A 16,737-nucleotide genomic window follows, 5' to 3' on the forward strand; every position below is an offset into this window, starting at 1 on the left:
AAAGCTGAAACATCGGGCTAAAAGTTTTGTGTTTTGGCCAAAGTCTGATTTGATACGGATCAAGATGAAAAAATGCAGCCAGAATGATGAAATGTCAAAACTGTCCACAAAATTATACCTATGGCAGTTAAGGGTATTTTTATCATTTCAAGTGATACGGTGCTCAGATTGAGCTGAAATTTTACAGACAGCTATAGAACATCATTGTATATAACTTTATATTTTTACCTAAGTCCAATTCGGCCTCCATCATACACGAATAGAACTGGTCAAAACAGAGTATTTGAAATCCTTAAATCTTGAATTTGATGCATTCAAGATATAAATTTCACATTTCTAACTTGATCCACTACTTCAACTTCCTATACAAGATTATAGACATCATATGCTCTTTAAAAAACAAGGAATACAACCGATCCATCCAAACCCTAACTCAAAATCCACCAAAAATCATCAAAACTACTTAGATAACTAGCATTAGCCAAGAATTTAAGTTGTTATACAAACTTAAGCAAGTTTAAGGGATAGAAATAGGATGGACAGCCATAATACCTCACTAAGATACTTGCAAGAGATATCCACCACCTTTCCTTATAAACTTTTAGCACACCAAGATTTCCAAGTGCTCAAAGAAAGGATTAATCGGTTTAGATTCTTGATTTTTCACTCAACTAAGCTTGGAATCAAGATTGAAATGAAGTGGTCTTCACTCTTTTTTTTTTCCTCTCATAAGTCACGACCAAGATGAAGGAAAATGAAGAAAAATGAGCCAAGAAGAAAGATAAGAAGAAAGGAAAATGTCTTGGTCAAGACTTTGGTTGGATTTTTGACAAATGGCTTAATCACAAATATTTCCACCAAAATATCTCTCTTTTCCTTAGTCAATAATGGTGGCTGACTTAAGAGTTAATTAAGAGCTAATTAGCTCAACTAAAACAAGAAGATTAAGGTAATAAAGTAATGCTCAACTGGTGCACTCAATCGGTAGCGAACGGTACCCGTCGGTTCAAACCGATTTTCCTTAAATCCCGGGTACTAGGATTTTAACTTATGATTCACTAATTTATTATTATCACTCTAATCACACATTTTCTCTTGTCCAAAACTCACTCTTAATCACCAAATTAAGTACACACTCCACACCGATTAATCACACTACCAAAAAACGTAAAAACCCTAGTTTACCTTAACGATAAAAGTAAAGGGAAAACCCTTGGTTCTATGATTAATTGTAACTATTGAGGAAGTGAATGAGTAGTAAAGTTATTGTAAAATAATAGATTCCAAATAAAAGAGAATTTTTAAGAAATTATGAGGGATTTTACAAGTCTGACAGGGTGTCGAGCCTGTGCAATAATAATTACCTATTCAAGAAAAATACAAATTTTGTATATAGTGGTGAGCATGGTCGAATCCACAAGGACTGGGGATAAGTCGTTTCTTCTAGAATTCAGCACATGGGGGATTTTTGGAGAATATTAAATGACTAATTAACTAACTAATGAAATAACTAATAAAAATAAACAAGAATTAATCAATAACCAATACGACTCTAGCCAAAGGTGCAACTTTTCAGACACGGTCCATTCAACTGATCATCGATGCAAAGATAATTCAATTACTCATTACTAGATTGGTTATAGTTGTCATACACGCTACGAATAACCAGTCTTTCCTTAATTTCTCGATAGTTAAGGTACGACCATTAACTATTTCTCTAACCAAGAAATAACCCTAGGTACGACCATAGGATTTAATTACTCGATTGCATTAATAGTTAGAAAAATCCAACCCTAACCAACAAACACGCTACGAGGGTTTCTTTAAATTAGATCATACGTTTCCCTAACATGAAACCAATCACACTAGTCGCCACTGGTATTAATCAATTGAACAATTACGGATTCAATCAATTAATTTGGCATTAGATTATTAAATTAATTTGAATATCAGGCCCTTGACATTCAAATAACATAATAAGTATAAGCAATTAAATCAGGAAACGTACAAATACCAATGAATAAAAGAAATAAATAAAATTAATTCAATCTCACAGATATTTGGAACCGCGCCTTCAAATTGGCCTTCGACTAGATGAGAAACTTAGTTCATTTACATGGAGGAAACCCCATGCGGAATTACAGAAGTTATTATCCAAAAACAAACTATGTTTCCGTCCTCTCTACCCAAGAGACGGAAAAAAAAAAGGAGAAGCTAAATAAATACGAAGGAATTCGACAAAAACCGCAAAAACGAAGTTCTCGTATTCTAAAACAAAACTACTACTTGTCCCGTGGTCCCCACGAATAAGGAACAAGCACTCTGTACGTTTGTTTCTTTTAAAGTCCAATCACCAATGCAGGAAACCTCTAGTCCGTGGGTCCCTCCGAATTGAGAGTAAAAGTACCAAAAGTGAGGCTCTGCTCAATGTTTCCTCTCTTCCTGTTTCCCATTGCCCGTAGGACTTTTTTAGGCTCAAAACACTCCTACTCAGCAAAAGGAGATGCAATCCATCTGCGGTTCCAGGTGGGCCTGGATTTGTAAACCTTTTTGAGGTCTCCCACATGTGGAGCAATTTTCTCCAACAAGTCCCCCTTTTTAGCACTTTTTAATTCCATTTCCTGTAGATAGGTCCAAATATCAAATATAAGTATATATTAACAATTTAAAACAATATTTAGTAAGGACAAAGGGAAAAATTAACAGTAAAATTACTAACAATTATCACCCTATCAAAGTCCTCACAATCACACTATCAAAATGCACACAAAAACACACACCAAAACCCTAGTATGTACAAAAATCCTAACTTATGCCCTTCCTTTAGAAAAATTATAACTTGAGTTATAAATATCAAAAATTTATATAACTTATCTTGTTAAAAACTAGACTTCAAATACTAAGAATCTTTAGAAGACACCTCAAAGAGATTTAGTTCATAAGTTGGTCCAAATTGAGCCATAAACTACTACAACATTCCTATATTTACTTGTGCAGGGCAGAATTTTCAGTCAACTTTGCCAATTTTCTAGAATTTATGGGTATTGAATCAAACTCTAAATTTTACACCGTAGGAAACCCTCTGAGTCTAGTTTCAAACGCAACAAACGGAACTCAATTCCGACTTTCCTTTACAAAGTTATAGCTAATTTCCCAAAACTGCGCAAAACCTCCTGCGAAAATTCTAGATTTTCTAACAACTTGAGATTATGAAACTTTTCTTAACAAAATTCACTCCCTTGACTCAAATTCAACCGTTAAAGCAACTAAGAATCAAACGTAAGTGAGTTCACATAAAGGTTAGAAAGAAAAGTAAAATTTCGGGGTCTCACACTTAATATCTTGTTTTTTCTTTTTTGTTTCTTAATTACTATCATATGTTATCTTGGAGCTCTTTATAATTGATTAATCTGGTTATATATGTCAATGTCAAATTGGTGAAACTGTTAAAAAAAGATTTAAATGCAGAAGAAAATGATATTAAAAGGATGAATATCTTCTACACATAAAATTATTTCATCTTACTAAATTTCTTACTTTAATAATAATGTTGTGAAAAAAATGATGCACCACAATCTAAATGCCATTTTACAAAAGGTTATTCATAACCTTAGTTGTAGCTAAAAGGGCTTTTTTTCTTTTTATTTTTTTTGTTTTGAGCAACGTCTAAAAAGCTACAATCGTAGTTCATTAATAGCACTAACAATGTTCCAAAAACAATCAATTGGCTCATCATGAATAGTTATTTTGTTATTCAAAACAAAAATCAAGCTCTATTAATTCTAAAAAATTTTACCATACATATTTTTCCTTTATTTCACAATTGACTCATCATTAATATTACAATTACCAATTATGATTAGTTGGAAAAATAATAAGACGGATAAATACATAACATGATGAATGGAGTACAAGAATTAGGTCTTATTATTTGAAAGAGCATTTCTTTATCATATGGTGGTTATTCAGTTGCTAAGTTTACGAGGATGTAATTGTGAAAATTAACAAGCGAAAGGCAACTATAATTGAAAGCTGCACTTCCTTAATGTCATGTACTACTTCCTAAGTCTTAGAAAGATTGTTACGTTACATTTCTATAAGGCCACTACTAGAAGCATGAAAATTAGTGATAACATCTAACAGCAACACCTAATATTGTCATAAACAAAGTCATTTAATGACAATAATCCATATTGTCCCAAATTATTAATTTTTTATGACAACTTTATTATTGTCATTAATGAAATAAATTTTTTGTCAATACTTACGTAGGTGACAAGTAAAATTTCTAAAATGTTGTCACAACATAAACTTTTGGCTGTGACAACTAACTTGTTGTCACTCCCTCTTTCATAAAAAATAGTTTCCCTTGCAAAATGTGAAATATATGAGGGGAAAAATAAAAAATAGAGCTCTCTAGTTTCCTTGAAGTTATTCTCTTTTTTCTCTCTTCCTACTTTCTCTATTTCTGCGACTGAACTCAGCAGTAGCCTCAAGTTAGACATGGCTATAGTTTCAGAATCGCAGATTTCGATTCTTCTAAAATGTGGAATTTGAATTGGCCTTTATAGGCATAATTATAGTTATAGTTCTTGAACCTCTAGTTCCGATCTGGTTTTAGTTCCATTTTATTCGGATTCCAATTTTAGTTTCTTTCTATTACGGTTTTAGTTCTTTTAGTTACACTCAAACACTTGTTGTTATAAAATTGACTATATACAAATATGAAAATGAATATAGAAAAAAGTAAGAAATTTATTGTATTATCATGTGCATAGACAAAGAAAAATGATGCAAATTTTATGAAAAAAATCTCATTATTGATTAGATCAGATGGTCTTGTGTTTAAATTAGTTATGAAGTCTAGATTTATTAATGGGACGGGACAATAGATTGCTGGATTAGAATTGGGGCTGTTGGTATCGGGTGCTTACTATTGATATTGGCTCTAAATTGGCCAAATAGATTTAGGTTGCAAGTATTTTTTCAAATAATTTGAATTGGTCCTAAACAATCGGTTTTGGTTTCAATTCAAGTTTTTGGTAAACGTGAACCTAAACCTTTAGTCAAGGTTATGATTTTGATTTTGATTTCTAAAATTCAGTTTTGAATCCAGTTCAACAAAATATCGGTCTGATTTCAATTCAAACCTAAGCCGTGGTCACCTCTATTCCAAGTCTCTGTCTTTCTCGATCTTTCTCAAAATTTTGTCGTCATCATCAGATTTTTACAGAAAATGTATAAGATTAAAGCAAGAAACAATATGTTACTGATCGGTAGATGCAGCAAAAAACAATGCTGAAGAAATTAAACCAATTGTTACTAATTGGCTAAAGCAGGTTGATGATCTAAAGAAAGGCTCAAAAACTATTTTTGAGGGTGTGGATATGTTAAGACTTTCAAGGAGTAAGCCCGCAAGATATTATCACAATAATTCGTCAACCTTGCGCATATCACAACCATTTCTTTCTCCAACAATGTCTTATTCTTGGTTGCTTTTGATTTTACAAACTTTGATTATAAAAACTGATTATAGAGAATAATCAGAATTAGCAAAAGTTACTATTTCGATGATTACATGTTTTAATTTTTTATTATTAAAAAATATATAATCAGAATATAAAAGCAAATCAATCGAAAACAAGTCCTATACTACTCTTTTCTCTTCTCAACACTAAAATTTCACAACATGCACTATTGGCGAAAAAAGGCCAAGGAAATAGCCTAAACTGAAACTCAAATCTATTAAATTTATGTAAGTGAATCTACATTCTTAAGTTCTCAACTTTTCTTTCCTTTTTGCATACTGAAATTTTGTCATTTTCTTGTGAAGTGATTAAGTTCAATATTTCTATCCTAAAAAGGCCAAGCAAACGGCCTAACCACAAAAGCTCTTGAATTTATGGCACTGATGTTCTATTCCTAAGTTCTCAGCTTTTTCATTTTTCTTTTCACACATCAAAACTTTGTCATTTTCTTATCAAGTAAAGTACTAAAGATATTAAGAACTAATTATGATGTTTAAAGCATTGCATACGGATAGAATATGCTATCATCACTGTATAGTTAAGAATGATTCCACGTGTCTAATTGGCAGATGTTAAGTGGGCTTGCATCAAGGGCTACTACAAGAATAATTTATGTGCTAGCAAATCAGATATAGAACAAATTTTGATATCAAATGTTGACACTGATAAGACACAGTAACCAAAAAATAAAAAATAAAAAGATAAGACACAACAACAAATATTTTATGAAGGTTTTCCATTCTTTAAGAATATATGGAAAAATGTGAAGCTTGTGTATTCTTGTCTGGAAAGTTTAAATTCACAACGCGAGAGTGAGCATGAATAAGATCAAAGTTTTAATGATAAGGTGCATTCTATCTTCTTATTTTTGTGTGTTTATCCCATGTCATTTAGGAGAACAATAAAAAATGGCCACTCTAAAAATGAACTCTGCGATAATAGAACTCGTATTAGGTTGGTATTTATGTTGGTTGTGATGTTCTAATTGGCAAAACCTTGCCCACAGGAGGACCCGCCATGGGGTCAAGTTGTTGTGACCAAAATAACATTATCATCTGACGTAATAATATCAGTTACATTTTCTAGAATAAGTAAGGTAAGTTCTCTTTTATCGGTTGAACGGAGGATTCATTTTATATGGTGGGATGTGGTTGGTGGTGCTATTCTGCTGATCCCAAAATCCAGTTGTGTAAATTAGCACAATTTTGATGTAAATTAATATATTTTAATGTAATTATAAAATTTACACCAATTTAGTTATAATTCACGTTTATATCAAAATTATACCAATTTACACTAAATTCTATCAATTTACACAATTGAATAGAACTTGAACCTTTCCAACTTACACCAACTACACTCGAGTGGGAAGTTTGTAGACGGTGATTTTGTAAGTATTTTCTGTTTTAATTCTATGGGTTCATACTACAAATACTTTTTACGCGATTAGCCAAAACAAATTGTGGACGGGTTAGCAGTCATTTTTTTCTCAAAATTTCTTGCTAATCCAAATTGCCAACTTCTCAGCGTTGTTCTTACCGTTTAGCATAGTATGTGATGGACATTAATGAATAGGATAAATAATCTACTCTAAAAGCTTTGTTCTATTCAATTGGAAATTTCCAATTCTATCGAACAAACTATACATTAAAACTATTTTTGGAAGATCTTGCGTTTCACATGTTAACCTGGCTTTTGCCATTTGGAACTTCAATATTCCTTTCTTGGATGAGATCTAACACATTTGCCTAAAGCATACTTTGCTCCTATTGATTGTTTTGAGGATTTTCTTTTTGAGGTTTTTGATTCTTGACTTGTCTCTATAATATAAGCTGTGTAACTTCATTTCCTCTAGAACAGTGATTGGGAAAAGAGTAAAACTGATGGTTACCAATCCAAGGAGCAAAGAATAAAGTGTGATAACTACTAACCAAAATGGGATTCCCATTTGCAGCTACATAAGAAAAGTATATATCTTCTCTACCCTATATTTGCCTTAGTTTTCATTGTAGTTTCTCAAAATTCTCACCAACAATTTGTTGTCCATCACTCTATCTATAACCATACCAAGACCTCATTAGTACATTTATTATTCTATCTCTCAACAATTCTCTGTGGGATTATCACTCTGGTTTTAAATCAAGCAAACTAAAACAGGTATGTGTTTATGTTTCCCAATCTCTTTCTATGTGTTTATGTTTCCCAATCTCTTTCTCGGTTGATCTGTAAAGATATGTTTGTATGGACATTCAAAACACCAGATTATAAGCATAGTTTTACTTAATTTGCCATGATAAAAATGCATTGCTTAAGCAGGAGTAGAAGAGCAAGAAAGTACTTTGGTGGTTTCTCACAATTGAATGGCAAGTCTTTTAAGTAAGTAACGACTTTGGTTAAATAAATAAATAAATACAAAAAGTGGAAAAAAAACAAAGAGAAAAAAGTAATAACTTTAGTTATAGAGATAGTAAGTTTACTGCAATAAAATATTATTACAATAAACCTAATCTTACTATTTTATAACCAAGCTCTTTTTTTTTTTAAATAAGTGGGAGATCTTGAATTCAGAACTCCTACTTAAAATTACTTCTACCTTACCATCTAACCCAACTCTACCCTCCCCTAACCAAGTTAATCATTTACTTAACAAAACTCACTAATTACTTTATGAAATTAAGCATCCACTTGCAGTGCAACATTGTTAGAGTATTGGTACAACACATATAAGTGATTCAACTCTTTTTGGATTTTTTAGGGTAAATTTTATATACATTGATAGTGTATGAACTATCCCGGTTAGATGTATGATATATAAGCAAAATTTAGATTTCAAATTTAAATTCAGATGAGTTGTTATGCATTCAATAATGATGGTATATACATTGTTAATGTATAAAAAGTTAATCTTTTTTTTTTATCAGTTGATCATAAAAGTAATGGATTAGGTAGTTAACGTTTCTCGAACCCCAAATTAGGTTGATGAAAGTTATTCAAATGTTCTTTTGATCAATTAACAAATAAAAAATGGATTTAGCTGTTAAAGATTCTGAAACCCCGCATTATTCTCCATATTTTGTGTGTTACTAATAGCAAATCTATAAGTTTGACAGTTACTATTGACTTGAACTCTTTGTGAAGAAAATTTCCTTCTAAGCTAAGCTAGTCAGGTTTCCCTAATAAGAAACTAAAAAAAAGTGGTAAAAATCAATTAGGGTCACGCAAAAATGAAGAGGAATAAAGTACATTTTCTTTTTGCCCCCTTAAGAATAAGGTAGTTTTCAAAAAGAGAAAAAGAAGATTCATGAGGTTACTTTTTAGTTGTGGCTAGCCACACCTATGGAATTTTTTAATTTTCCAATGATGTGATGTAAGCTTTTGATTTGGAAGAATTTTTTTTAACTTCTATTACAATTTATATCTCGTAGTGAAGCTGTGAAATATAGCAAAATCATGGGTTAATTACAGTTTGCCCTTTTGACCTTGACCCTTTTAACACTTTGCCCCCCTAAACTTTAAATAAATAAATATATATATATACCCTTCATTGACTAAGTCAAATGTTAATGATGAATTCTCCATCCAAATTTTTAGGGCCAATTACATTTTACCCCCTTGTGGTTTAGCATTTTTTCACATAACCCCCTTATGGTTTCAAAAGCTATACATAACTCCCTCATGGTTTGGATTACAGTGTCAAAGTGATGGAAATAGTCATTCGTAACGGAACTTCTAAAAATATCGAAATTACCCTTATAAATACATGACACATTAACCCCGTATGATTTTTATATTTTACCATATAACCCCCTTATAGTTTAATATTTTACTATAAAACCCGCTTATGATTTTCAAAATATACACATAACCCCCCTTGGTTAATAAATAATTTTCAACTTTACATAAGGGTATTCTTGATATTTTAGGTGATTCCATTAAAAATGATCATTCCCTTCACTTTGACATTTTAATCCAAATCATGAGAGGGTTATGTATAGCTTTTGAAACCATATGGGGGTTATGTAAAAAAACGCTAAACCACAGGAGAGTAAAGTGGAATTTGCCCAAATTTTTAACAAAATGACATTAATGCCCTTACATAATAGTTCTAAAATAATGCTATATTTTTAATCGAAATATGAAATATTTTATTAGAAAAAAAACAAAATCATATGATTTAAAAAATAAAAAAAGATGGTATAATACCAAAGATTTGGAAATTTGAATTGTGGATAAAAAAGAGTTTAAAGATTTCTAAAGCTTGCACAAGTTTTCTATCGCTTATCTTTCTTTCTTTAAATTTTAAACGGATTAGTTTTGATAATTTTCATTTACTTTGCAGTTTTCACAAGATTTTCATGAGTCAACAGGATGCTATTTGAAAATTTTATACTACATCCATACCTTGCTTTATATTTTGTTTGCATCCTACATTTAAAAAAAGTAAAAATTCTCTAAATATATTTTTCAATACATTTTTATTTTTAATCATGTTTTTATCTCATATAAAACACATTAAAAAGTGCTATGATAAAAAATATAAGCAATATTTTTCATTCCAAATGCACTAATTAATTTTATTTTATTTAAAAGAAGTATTACTATGGCATTGAAATAAACACATTGAGTTGCTTAAACTTTTTTATGTGAATTATATAATTCATTTTAGCATTAAAAAATCAAATGCATAGTGTAATTTTGTTTAAATGCATTTAGCAAATATTAAAGAAATTGGTATTTATTATGTTACAATTATTATGTGTGTTTAAGAATTAGTCAGGGATGTTTTGGTCACAAAAAATATAATTTCATCTTAACCCGTCGAAAAGAAGGGGTAAAGAGTATATATTTGGAGTTTAGGGGGGACAAATTGTAACAAGGGCCAAAGTTCAAGGGGGCAAAGATTAATTAATCCCAAAATAATCCATTAGTAATAGGTACTGACACGATGTTCGAACATCTTGAGCCTTTTTATTTGCCCCTATTGTATATCATCTAGTTTTTGTATGGCAATCAAGTGAAAATTCAAAAAAAAATAAATAAATGTACAAGGGAGTAAAAAAAAGAGTATCTTGTGATCATTTAAATATTACATCTTACTAAATAATTTTTTTGATCATAATGTGTTGGAAAAAAGTGAAGTTTCAACTAAATGCCATTGAACAGAAGATTAGTTGTAGGTAGGATCATTTAAACAAGAATTGCATCTAAAAATCTAACATAGTTATACATGAGGAATCCACATGGACTTTGATGGTGTGAGCTTCTTTTTTCTTTTTTTCTTAATGTCATCATAAATAGAATTTTCATAGCTTATTAGCTATTCAAAACATTTCAATGCATTCAATCCAGCTAATACCATAGTAAACAATTTAACTCTTTCTAAGAAATTAAAGTTCTACAAAAATGGAAGGGATTCTTTTTTGTTTGAAAGTGCGTAGTAAGATTTAGACCAACAAGCTTTCTACTAGTAGTTTATAGATTTGGATACACATAGAAGATCTGTGATATACATTAGTGCAGAGCTTAGTCATAGTTTTATAAATTATTAGTCGAAAGCATCATCCGAACAATGCATAGATGTTGATTAGACCAAATAAATCATTATTAATTCTTTCTTGATGTAGTGTCTAATCTCCCATTAGAAATTCTAAATTCTGGTCCTATAATAGTTTTACATATAGTGTCTAATCTCCCATTAGAAATGCTAAATTCTACTGCTATAATAGTTTTACTTGCATTTTTCCTATAATGACATTTTTAGTGATTGCTCCATGACAGATAAAGGGTTTTCTTCTATCCTACAACTCCTAATTTCTTGACTTGCTTCACGCATAAGACTTAAAAATATTCAATTAATCTTGCTATTAAACACGCAGAAACCTAATTGAATATTTGGAGACTTTTAGTGGCTTGAGATAAAATTTATCTAAGACAATAGATATATGCACATTATTTTTATCAAATAGCCTTTACACTATTTTATTGATTGTTGGACATATGAGATTTTAGATTTTCATCAAACAGGTGAAAACATACACATATCTTTGCACCTTAATTACTTTATATAATGTATTTTCTAAATTCTTCAAAAAAATCACGAGTTTAAATAATGTTGCCAATATGAGAAATGTGTTGATGGGTAATTTGCCTGCTCTGACTTATAGTGGTCGCTGAAGTCAAAACTAACTATTCATAATTTTTCCTCCAAAAAGAGTATTTTCTAAATTAATATTGGATAAATCTAAACTAATATATGAGAACAACTGAAACATTACTAGCATCCTTTACGTTTCACCGAACATTTAATTAAACTTAGTCCAACGACCATTAATTAAACTTTGTCTCCTTCTGTTCATAGTCATCATAATCTTTACTCTTAAGGATTTATCATCATCATCACCATTATTATTATTTTGGTTAAGGAAGGCTCTACAGCTTACATGAGAGAAAGAGAGAGAGAGAGAAACAAAGATACGCTTTGATAGTCAAACTAGGAAATTCATGATCATCTGGCCACATCAACTGAATTAGGCTTTGGGGACATCATCACCTCATTTGCATATTCATAAAATATTTTCTTATCTGTTATAAAACCGAATTTTTCTAATTTCCGTAATAACATGGTTATAGACATTGGAACAGAAATATTGGAATAATGGCCATGCAAGATATTGGCGTTTCGATTGTGGGGAAAATCACGGAGAAGTTTATTGATCCAATTATGCGTCAATTTCAGTATTTATTTTGCTATAGAAGCAACGTTGAAACCCTGAGGAATGGCATCAAAAAACTCGAGCTAACGAAAACTGAGGTGCAACGATCGGTAGATGCAGCAAGAAACAATGGTGAAGAAATTAAACCAATTGTTACTGATTGGCTAAGGCAGGCTGATGGTCTAGAGAAAGAGGCAGATACTATTTTTGAGGGTATGGAGAATGTTAAGGTGAATTGCTTTAAAATTGTTAGGCTCCCGAATTTGAAGTCACGTTATTTGATAGGCCGCCATGCTGCCAAAAGAGGAAATGATGCTGAAAAACATCTCAGAGAGAGGCGGTTTGATGAAGTTGGATACCTTCCTCCACTGGGGAAAATGCCTTTTAGTGAATCAACCCCATCCTTTGAGGAAAGTCTAATTACAAGGATGTCAATGAAAAGGGAAGTGATTGAAGCTCTAAAGCAGGATAAAAGAAGTCTACTCGCAATTTGTGGTATGGCCGGCGTAGGCAAGACTTTTTTGTTGGAGCAAATTGCCGACCAGGTTAAGTCTGAGAAACTGTTTGATGGCGTAGCCTTTGCAACTATTTCTCAAAATCCAGACATGAGAAATATCCAAAATCAACTTGCTGAGCAGTTAAGGATGAAATTAAAATCTGAGCACAGTGGTCGTGCAAGAGCTGAACAGATTTATACTAGACTAATCAATAGTGACAAGAGAAATCTTGTTATGCTGGATGACATTTGGGAAGAAGTGGATCTTAGGAGTCTAGGAATTCCCATTAGATCAGGTAAGTGCAAGAGCTTAACAGTTGTATTGACATCTCGGTTCTCTCATGTGTGTAGGAACATGGAAGCAGAAATTTTTGAGGTGAATGCCTTGCCTAAGGAAGAAGCATGGCATCTTTTTAAAGAGGTTGCGGGAATTTCCGATGATTCAGCTTTGAGTGACGTTGCAAAACAAGTTGCAGAAGAATGCAAAGGATTACCTCTAGCAATCGTTGTTGTTGCCAGGGCATTTAGGACTAATTATACAACACCAGAATCCTGGAAACTCGCCCTTGGACAGCTAAAGAAGTACACAATGAGAGACCTAGAAAGAGTTCAAGATTTGGTGTTTTCCAGAATCGAATGGAGCTATGATCGTTTGAAAAGTGTTGAAGCCAAGTCACTACTACTGTTTTGCAGCTTGTTTCCAGAGGATTATAGCATTCCAGTCGAATGTTTGGTTAGGTATGGGAAAGGGTTGAAAATGTTCCAAGATAGAGAGACTTTGGGAGATATGAGATACAGAGTAGACCAGAGTATCAGTGACCTTAAAAGTTGCTATTTGTTGCTAACCGATGGTGGAAAAGAAGACCATGTAAAATTGCATGATGTCGTGCGAGATGTTTGCTTGAAAATTGCATCAGAAGGCGAGCATGTATTTTTGGTAAGGAATGTTGGAGGAAAAGAAGGGCACCCGCAACCTGATTCATTTGGTCGTTATACAGCTGTTTCGCTGACATGGAAGGGCAATTCTAATGGACCATTTCCATTGGGAGAGGAATGTCCAAAGCTTAGGCTGCTGCGTTTGGTCTTCCAGTCAGGCAAAATGATCAGCCTATCACCAGATTCTTTTGCAGGGATGGAAGATCTCAGGGTCATGGAGTTTAACAAATTACAAATTGAATTTTCACCATCAGATCCTGGCCAAATGTTGATGAGCCTTCGGACATTGTGCCTGGATTATTGTGAGTTAGGGATTGGAACGTCGTCGATGATTGGATACATGACGCAATTGGAGATTTTGAGCTTCTTTGAGTCCAGACTTCGGGATAATCAGTTTCCAACCGAAATTGCTCAGCTGAGTAATTTAAAGGTGTTGGATTTGAGGGTTGAAAGTAGCCGCCACCCGTTGTCTCTTGGTATCTTGTCAAGCTTGAAAAAGCTAGAAGAATTGTATATGGGATTTCATCGTCCATTGCGGCTAGGGAGAAATGCAGAAGAAGAAAGAGGATGCATTAAAGAGATCACATCACTGGCTTGCCTTGAATGTCTCCAAATTAATTTACATGGCATTGACGACCTGCTTCTATTATTACGCGAATTCCCTGTTGAGAGGTTGTCAAGATTTAACATTAGTTGCAAACAAACTCAGACAAAAAACGGTGGAGACTATCAATTTCGGAGGAATTTCAAACTTTATTTGCCTGACGAGAAAGATTCCGAACTAGCATTGTGTCCTGCAGTTACTAGCATAATCAGGAGAACTGAGAATCTCATTTTGGACCTTGGGTTCTTGTTTCGCTCGGGGAATTTTGTGAATGACTTAGATGAAAGTGGATTTGTCAATTTGAAAAGGCTCAGATTGAAGTCGGGTTCATGGGAATGCCTTATTGATTCCACCACCAACCTAGCTCCTCGACATGTTTTTGAAAATCTGGTGTTCATGGAATTAACATCTGGCAAATTGGAAGAAATATGTTATGGAAATCTTCCACCTCGTTGCTTCAGCCAACTTCAAGAGATGAAACTCCTGAGAATGAATTTTATTGAGTACTTGTGGAAGGGGCCAATTGAACCTCCGTCACTTTGCAATCTCAGAGGTATTGAGGTATCTAACTGTCAGCGAATCACAACTCTCTTCTCACAATCAGTGTTGAAATGTCTAGTGAAACTCCAAAAGATAGTCGTATATAGTTGTGAAAATTTGGAAAGCATTGTTATGAGGGAAGAAAATATGAAGGATCAAGTGCTTGAGTTACCCCAACTCAAAGTAGTAACACTTAAATATACGGGCTTAGAGGGCTTTGGCTGCGAAGGCGATACATATTCCAGAGCTTTTCTCAACCAGGTCTCTCTCTCTCTCTCTGTATTTCTATATGATATACTTCATGTCAAAGAAATAGTTGACCATGAATTTAGGTGATTGCCAAAAACTCATGACTCAAGCATTTTGCTCCAAAAGTGTATATATGATATACTTCATGTCAAAGAAATAGTTGACCGTGAATTTAGGTGATTGCCAAAAACTCATGACTCAAGCATTTTGCTCCAAAAGTGTTAATTAAACATATGTAGAAAATTGTTTTAGTAGTCATATTGATCTAGTCCTTCAATATATGATCAGTATAAAAAAAAATGTTGTTTTGTGTAGAATTTTTTAGCACCCGTAGAGACCGAATGATAAATTAATGAATAAAATGTTGACGACAATATTATTTTGATAGCAAGGACTAATGCCATTGGTAGAGTTACCTTTCCTACTTGATGTCATTGGCAAGGCTAGTTTCCGTCCCTGGATGTACTAGAACTGTTCTATTATGTAACAATTAATATCGTGAATACATTTGATCGATATTTGCAATTTCTAGACATGCATTTCAAGCTTTAAGACGAAGTTAGATTGAAGAGAAATTAAACAAGCTTGCAAATGCCACACTCCAGTTGCATTTGTAATCAATTTACGTTTTAATTTTCAGGTCTCACTCCCTCGGTTGGAAATGCTAGACCTTACAAGTCCTGGTTATCGCCCAGAACAATTTGTAGGAGGTGAAATGCTTAGAGGGTCTCTTGAGAACTTAAGATCTTTGGTGCTTTCAAGTTGCTATTTTATCAGATGCATTGCGAAAGCTGATGGTGTGGCATTGTTAGAGAATCTGCAGAGCTTTTCTATGGGTGATTGTCCTTCGATGGAATTACTTTTCGACCTTGAGGGTCTAAAAGTTCCCATTCCATCAAAAAAGGAGCTTGAAATTCTTCCCAATCTAAAGTCACTGGAATTGAGAGGGTTAACAAGATTAACCCACATTTGGAGGAATTATCCAAAAGGGATTCGAGTATTCCAAAACTTGAGAATATTACAAGTAGAGGGGTGCAGTTTACCATGTTTGTTTTATCCACCTTGCGTGGCTGATATGCTTGTAAGTCTTGAAAAATTGAAAGTTGGTCTTTGCCCGGCTATGTATGGAGTTATAGCGGGGGAAAATGAAGAGACCAGTCAAGAAGATCATGATGGTGGGGAAAAAAGAGAAATTTCATTGGGAAGAACCAACAAGGAGTTTTTGTTCCCAAAACTAAGCTCCTTAAGCTTTGTAAACCTCCAAAATCTTCAAAGCTTCAGTGGTGGTCACCACGAGGATTGTGAATTCAAATTTCCTTCACTGACCCAATTGGAAATAATGCGTTGCCCGGAGTTGAAGAATTTGTGTCCCGGAAAATTGGATGCACCATTACTTAAGAAAGTCAAAGTGGAAGAGAATGATGCTAATATTCCTCTGGATTTAATGGTAGACATATCCTAATACAATATTTAAATTACCCATCAAACTTTGTCTCTGTACTTCACTATAGTTATGGTTGAGAATTTGCATTTATTTAATTATTTGTGAGTGGGTATTTTCACAGGATAGAGAGATCATATTTTTTACCGATTCAGAGAGAATGGGGAATAAGTAGTTTTTTTGATCCTTTGGCCGTTCACAGCCTAGCCGTACCGGTCGTCCTTTTTCTA

The 16,737-nt window shown here is 33.0% G+C and overlaps 1 protein-coding gene across 1 annotated transcript; it reads left to right on the forward strand.

Moving 5' to 3' along the window:
• Positions 1-12,183: 12,183 nt before the first annotated feature.
• On the forward strand, positions 12,184-16,528 carry LOC113757406 (disease resistance protein At4g27190-like). Its single transcript, XM_027300714.1, has 2 exons — positions 12,184-15,078; positions 15,707-16,528. The coding sequence occupies exons 1-2, from the start codon at positions 12,184-12,186 to the stop codon at positions 16,526-16,528; spliced, it is 3,717 nt and encodes a 1,238-aa protein (XP_027156515.1).
• Positions 16,529-16,737: the final 209 nt, after the last annotated feature.

This window comes from Coffea eugenioides, unplaced genomic scaffold, assembly GCF_003713205.1.
Source record: "Coffea eugenioides isolate CCC68of unplaced genomic scaffold, Ceug_1.0 ScVebR1_3052;HRSCAF=4191, whole genome shotgun sequence".
Classification (NCBI taxonomy): domain Eukaryota; kingdom Viridiplantae; phylum Streptophyta; class Magnoliopsida; order Gentianales; family Rubiaceae; genus Coffea; species Coffea eugenioides.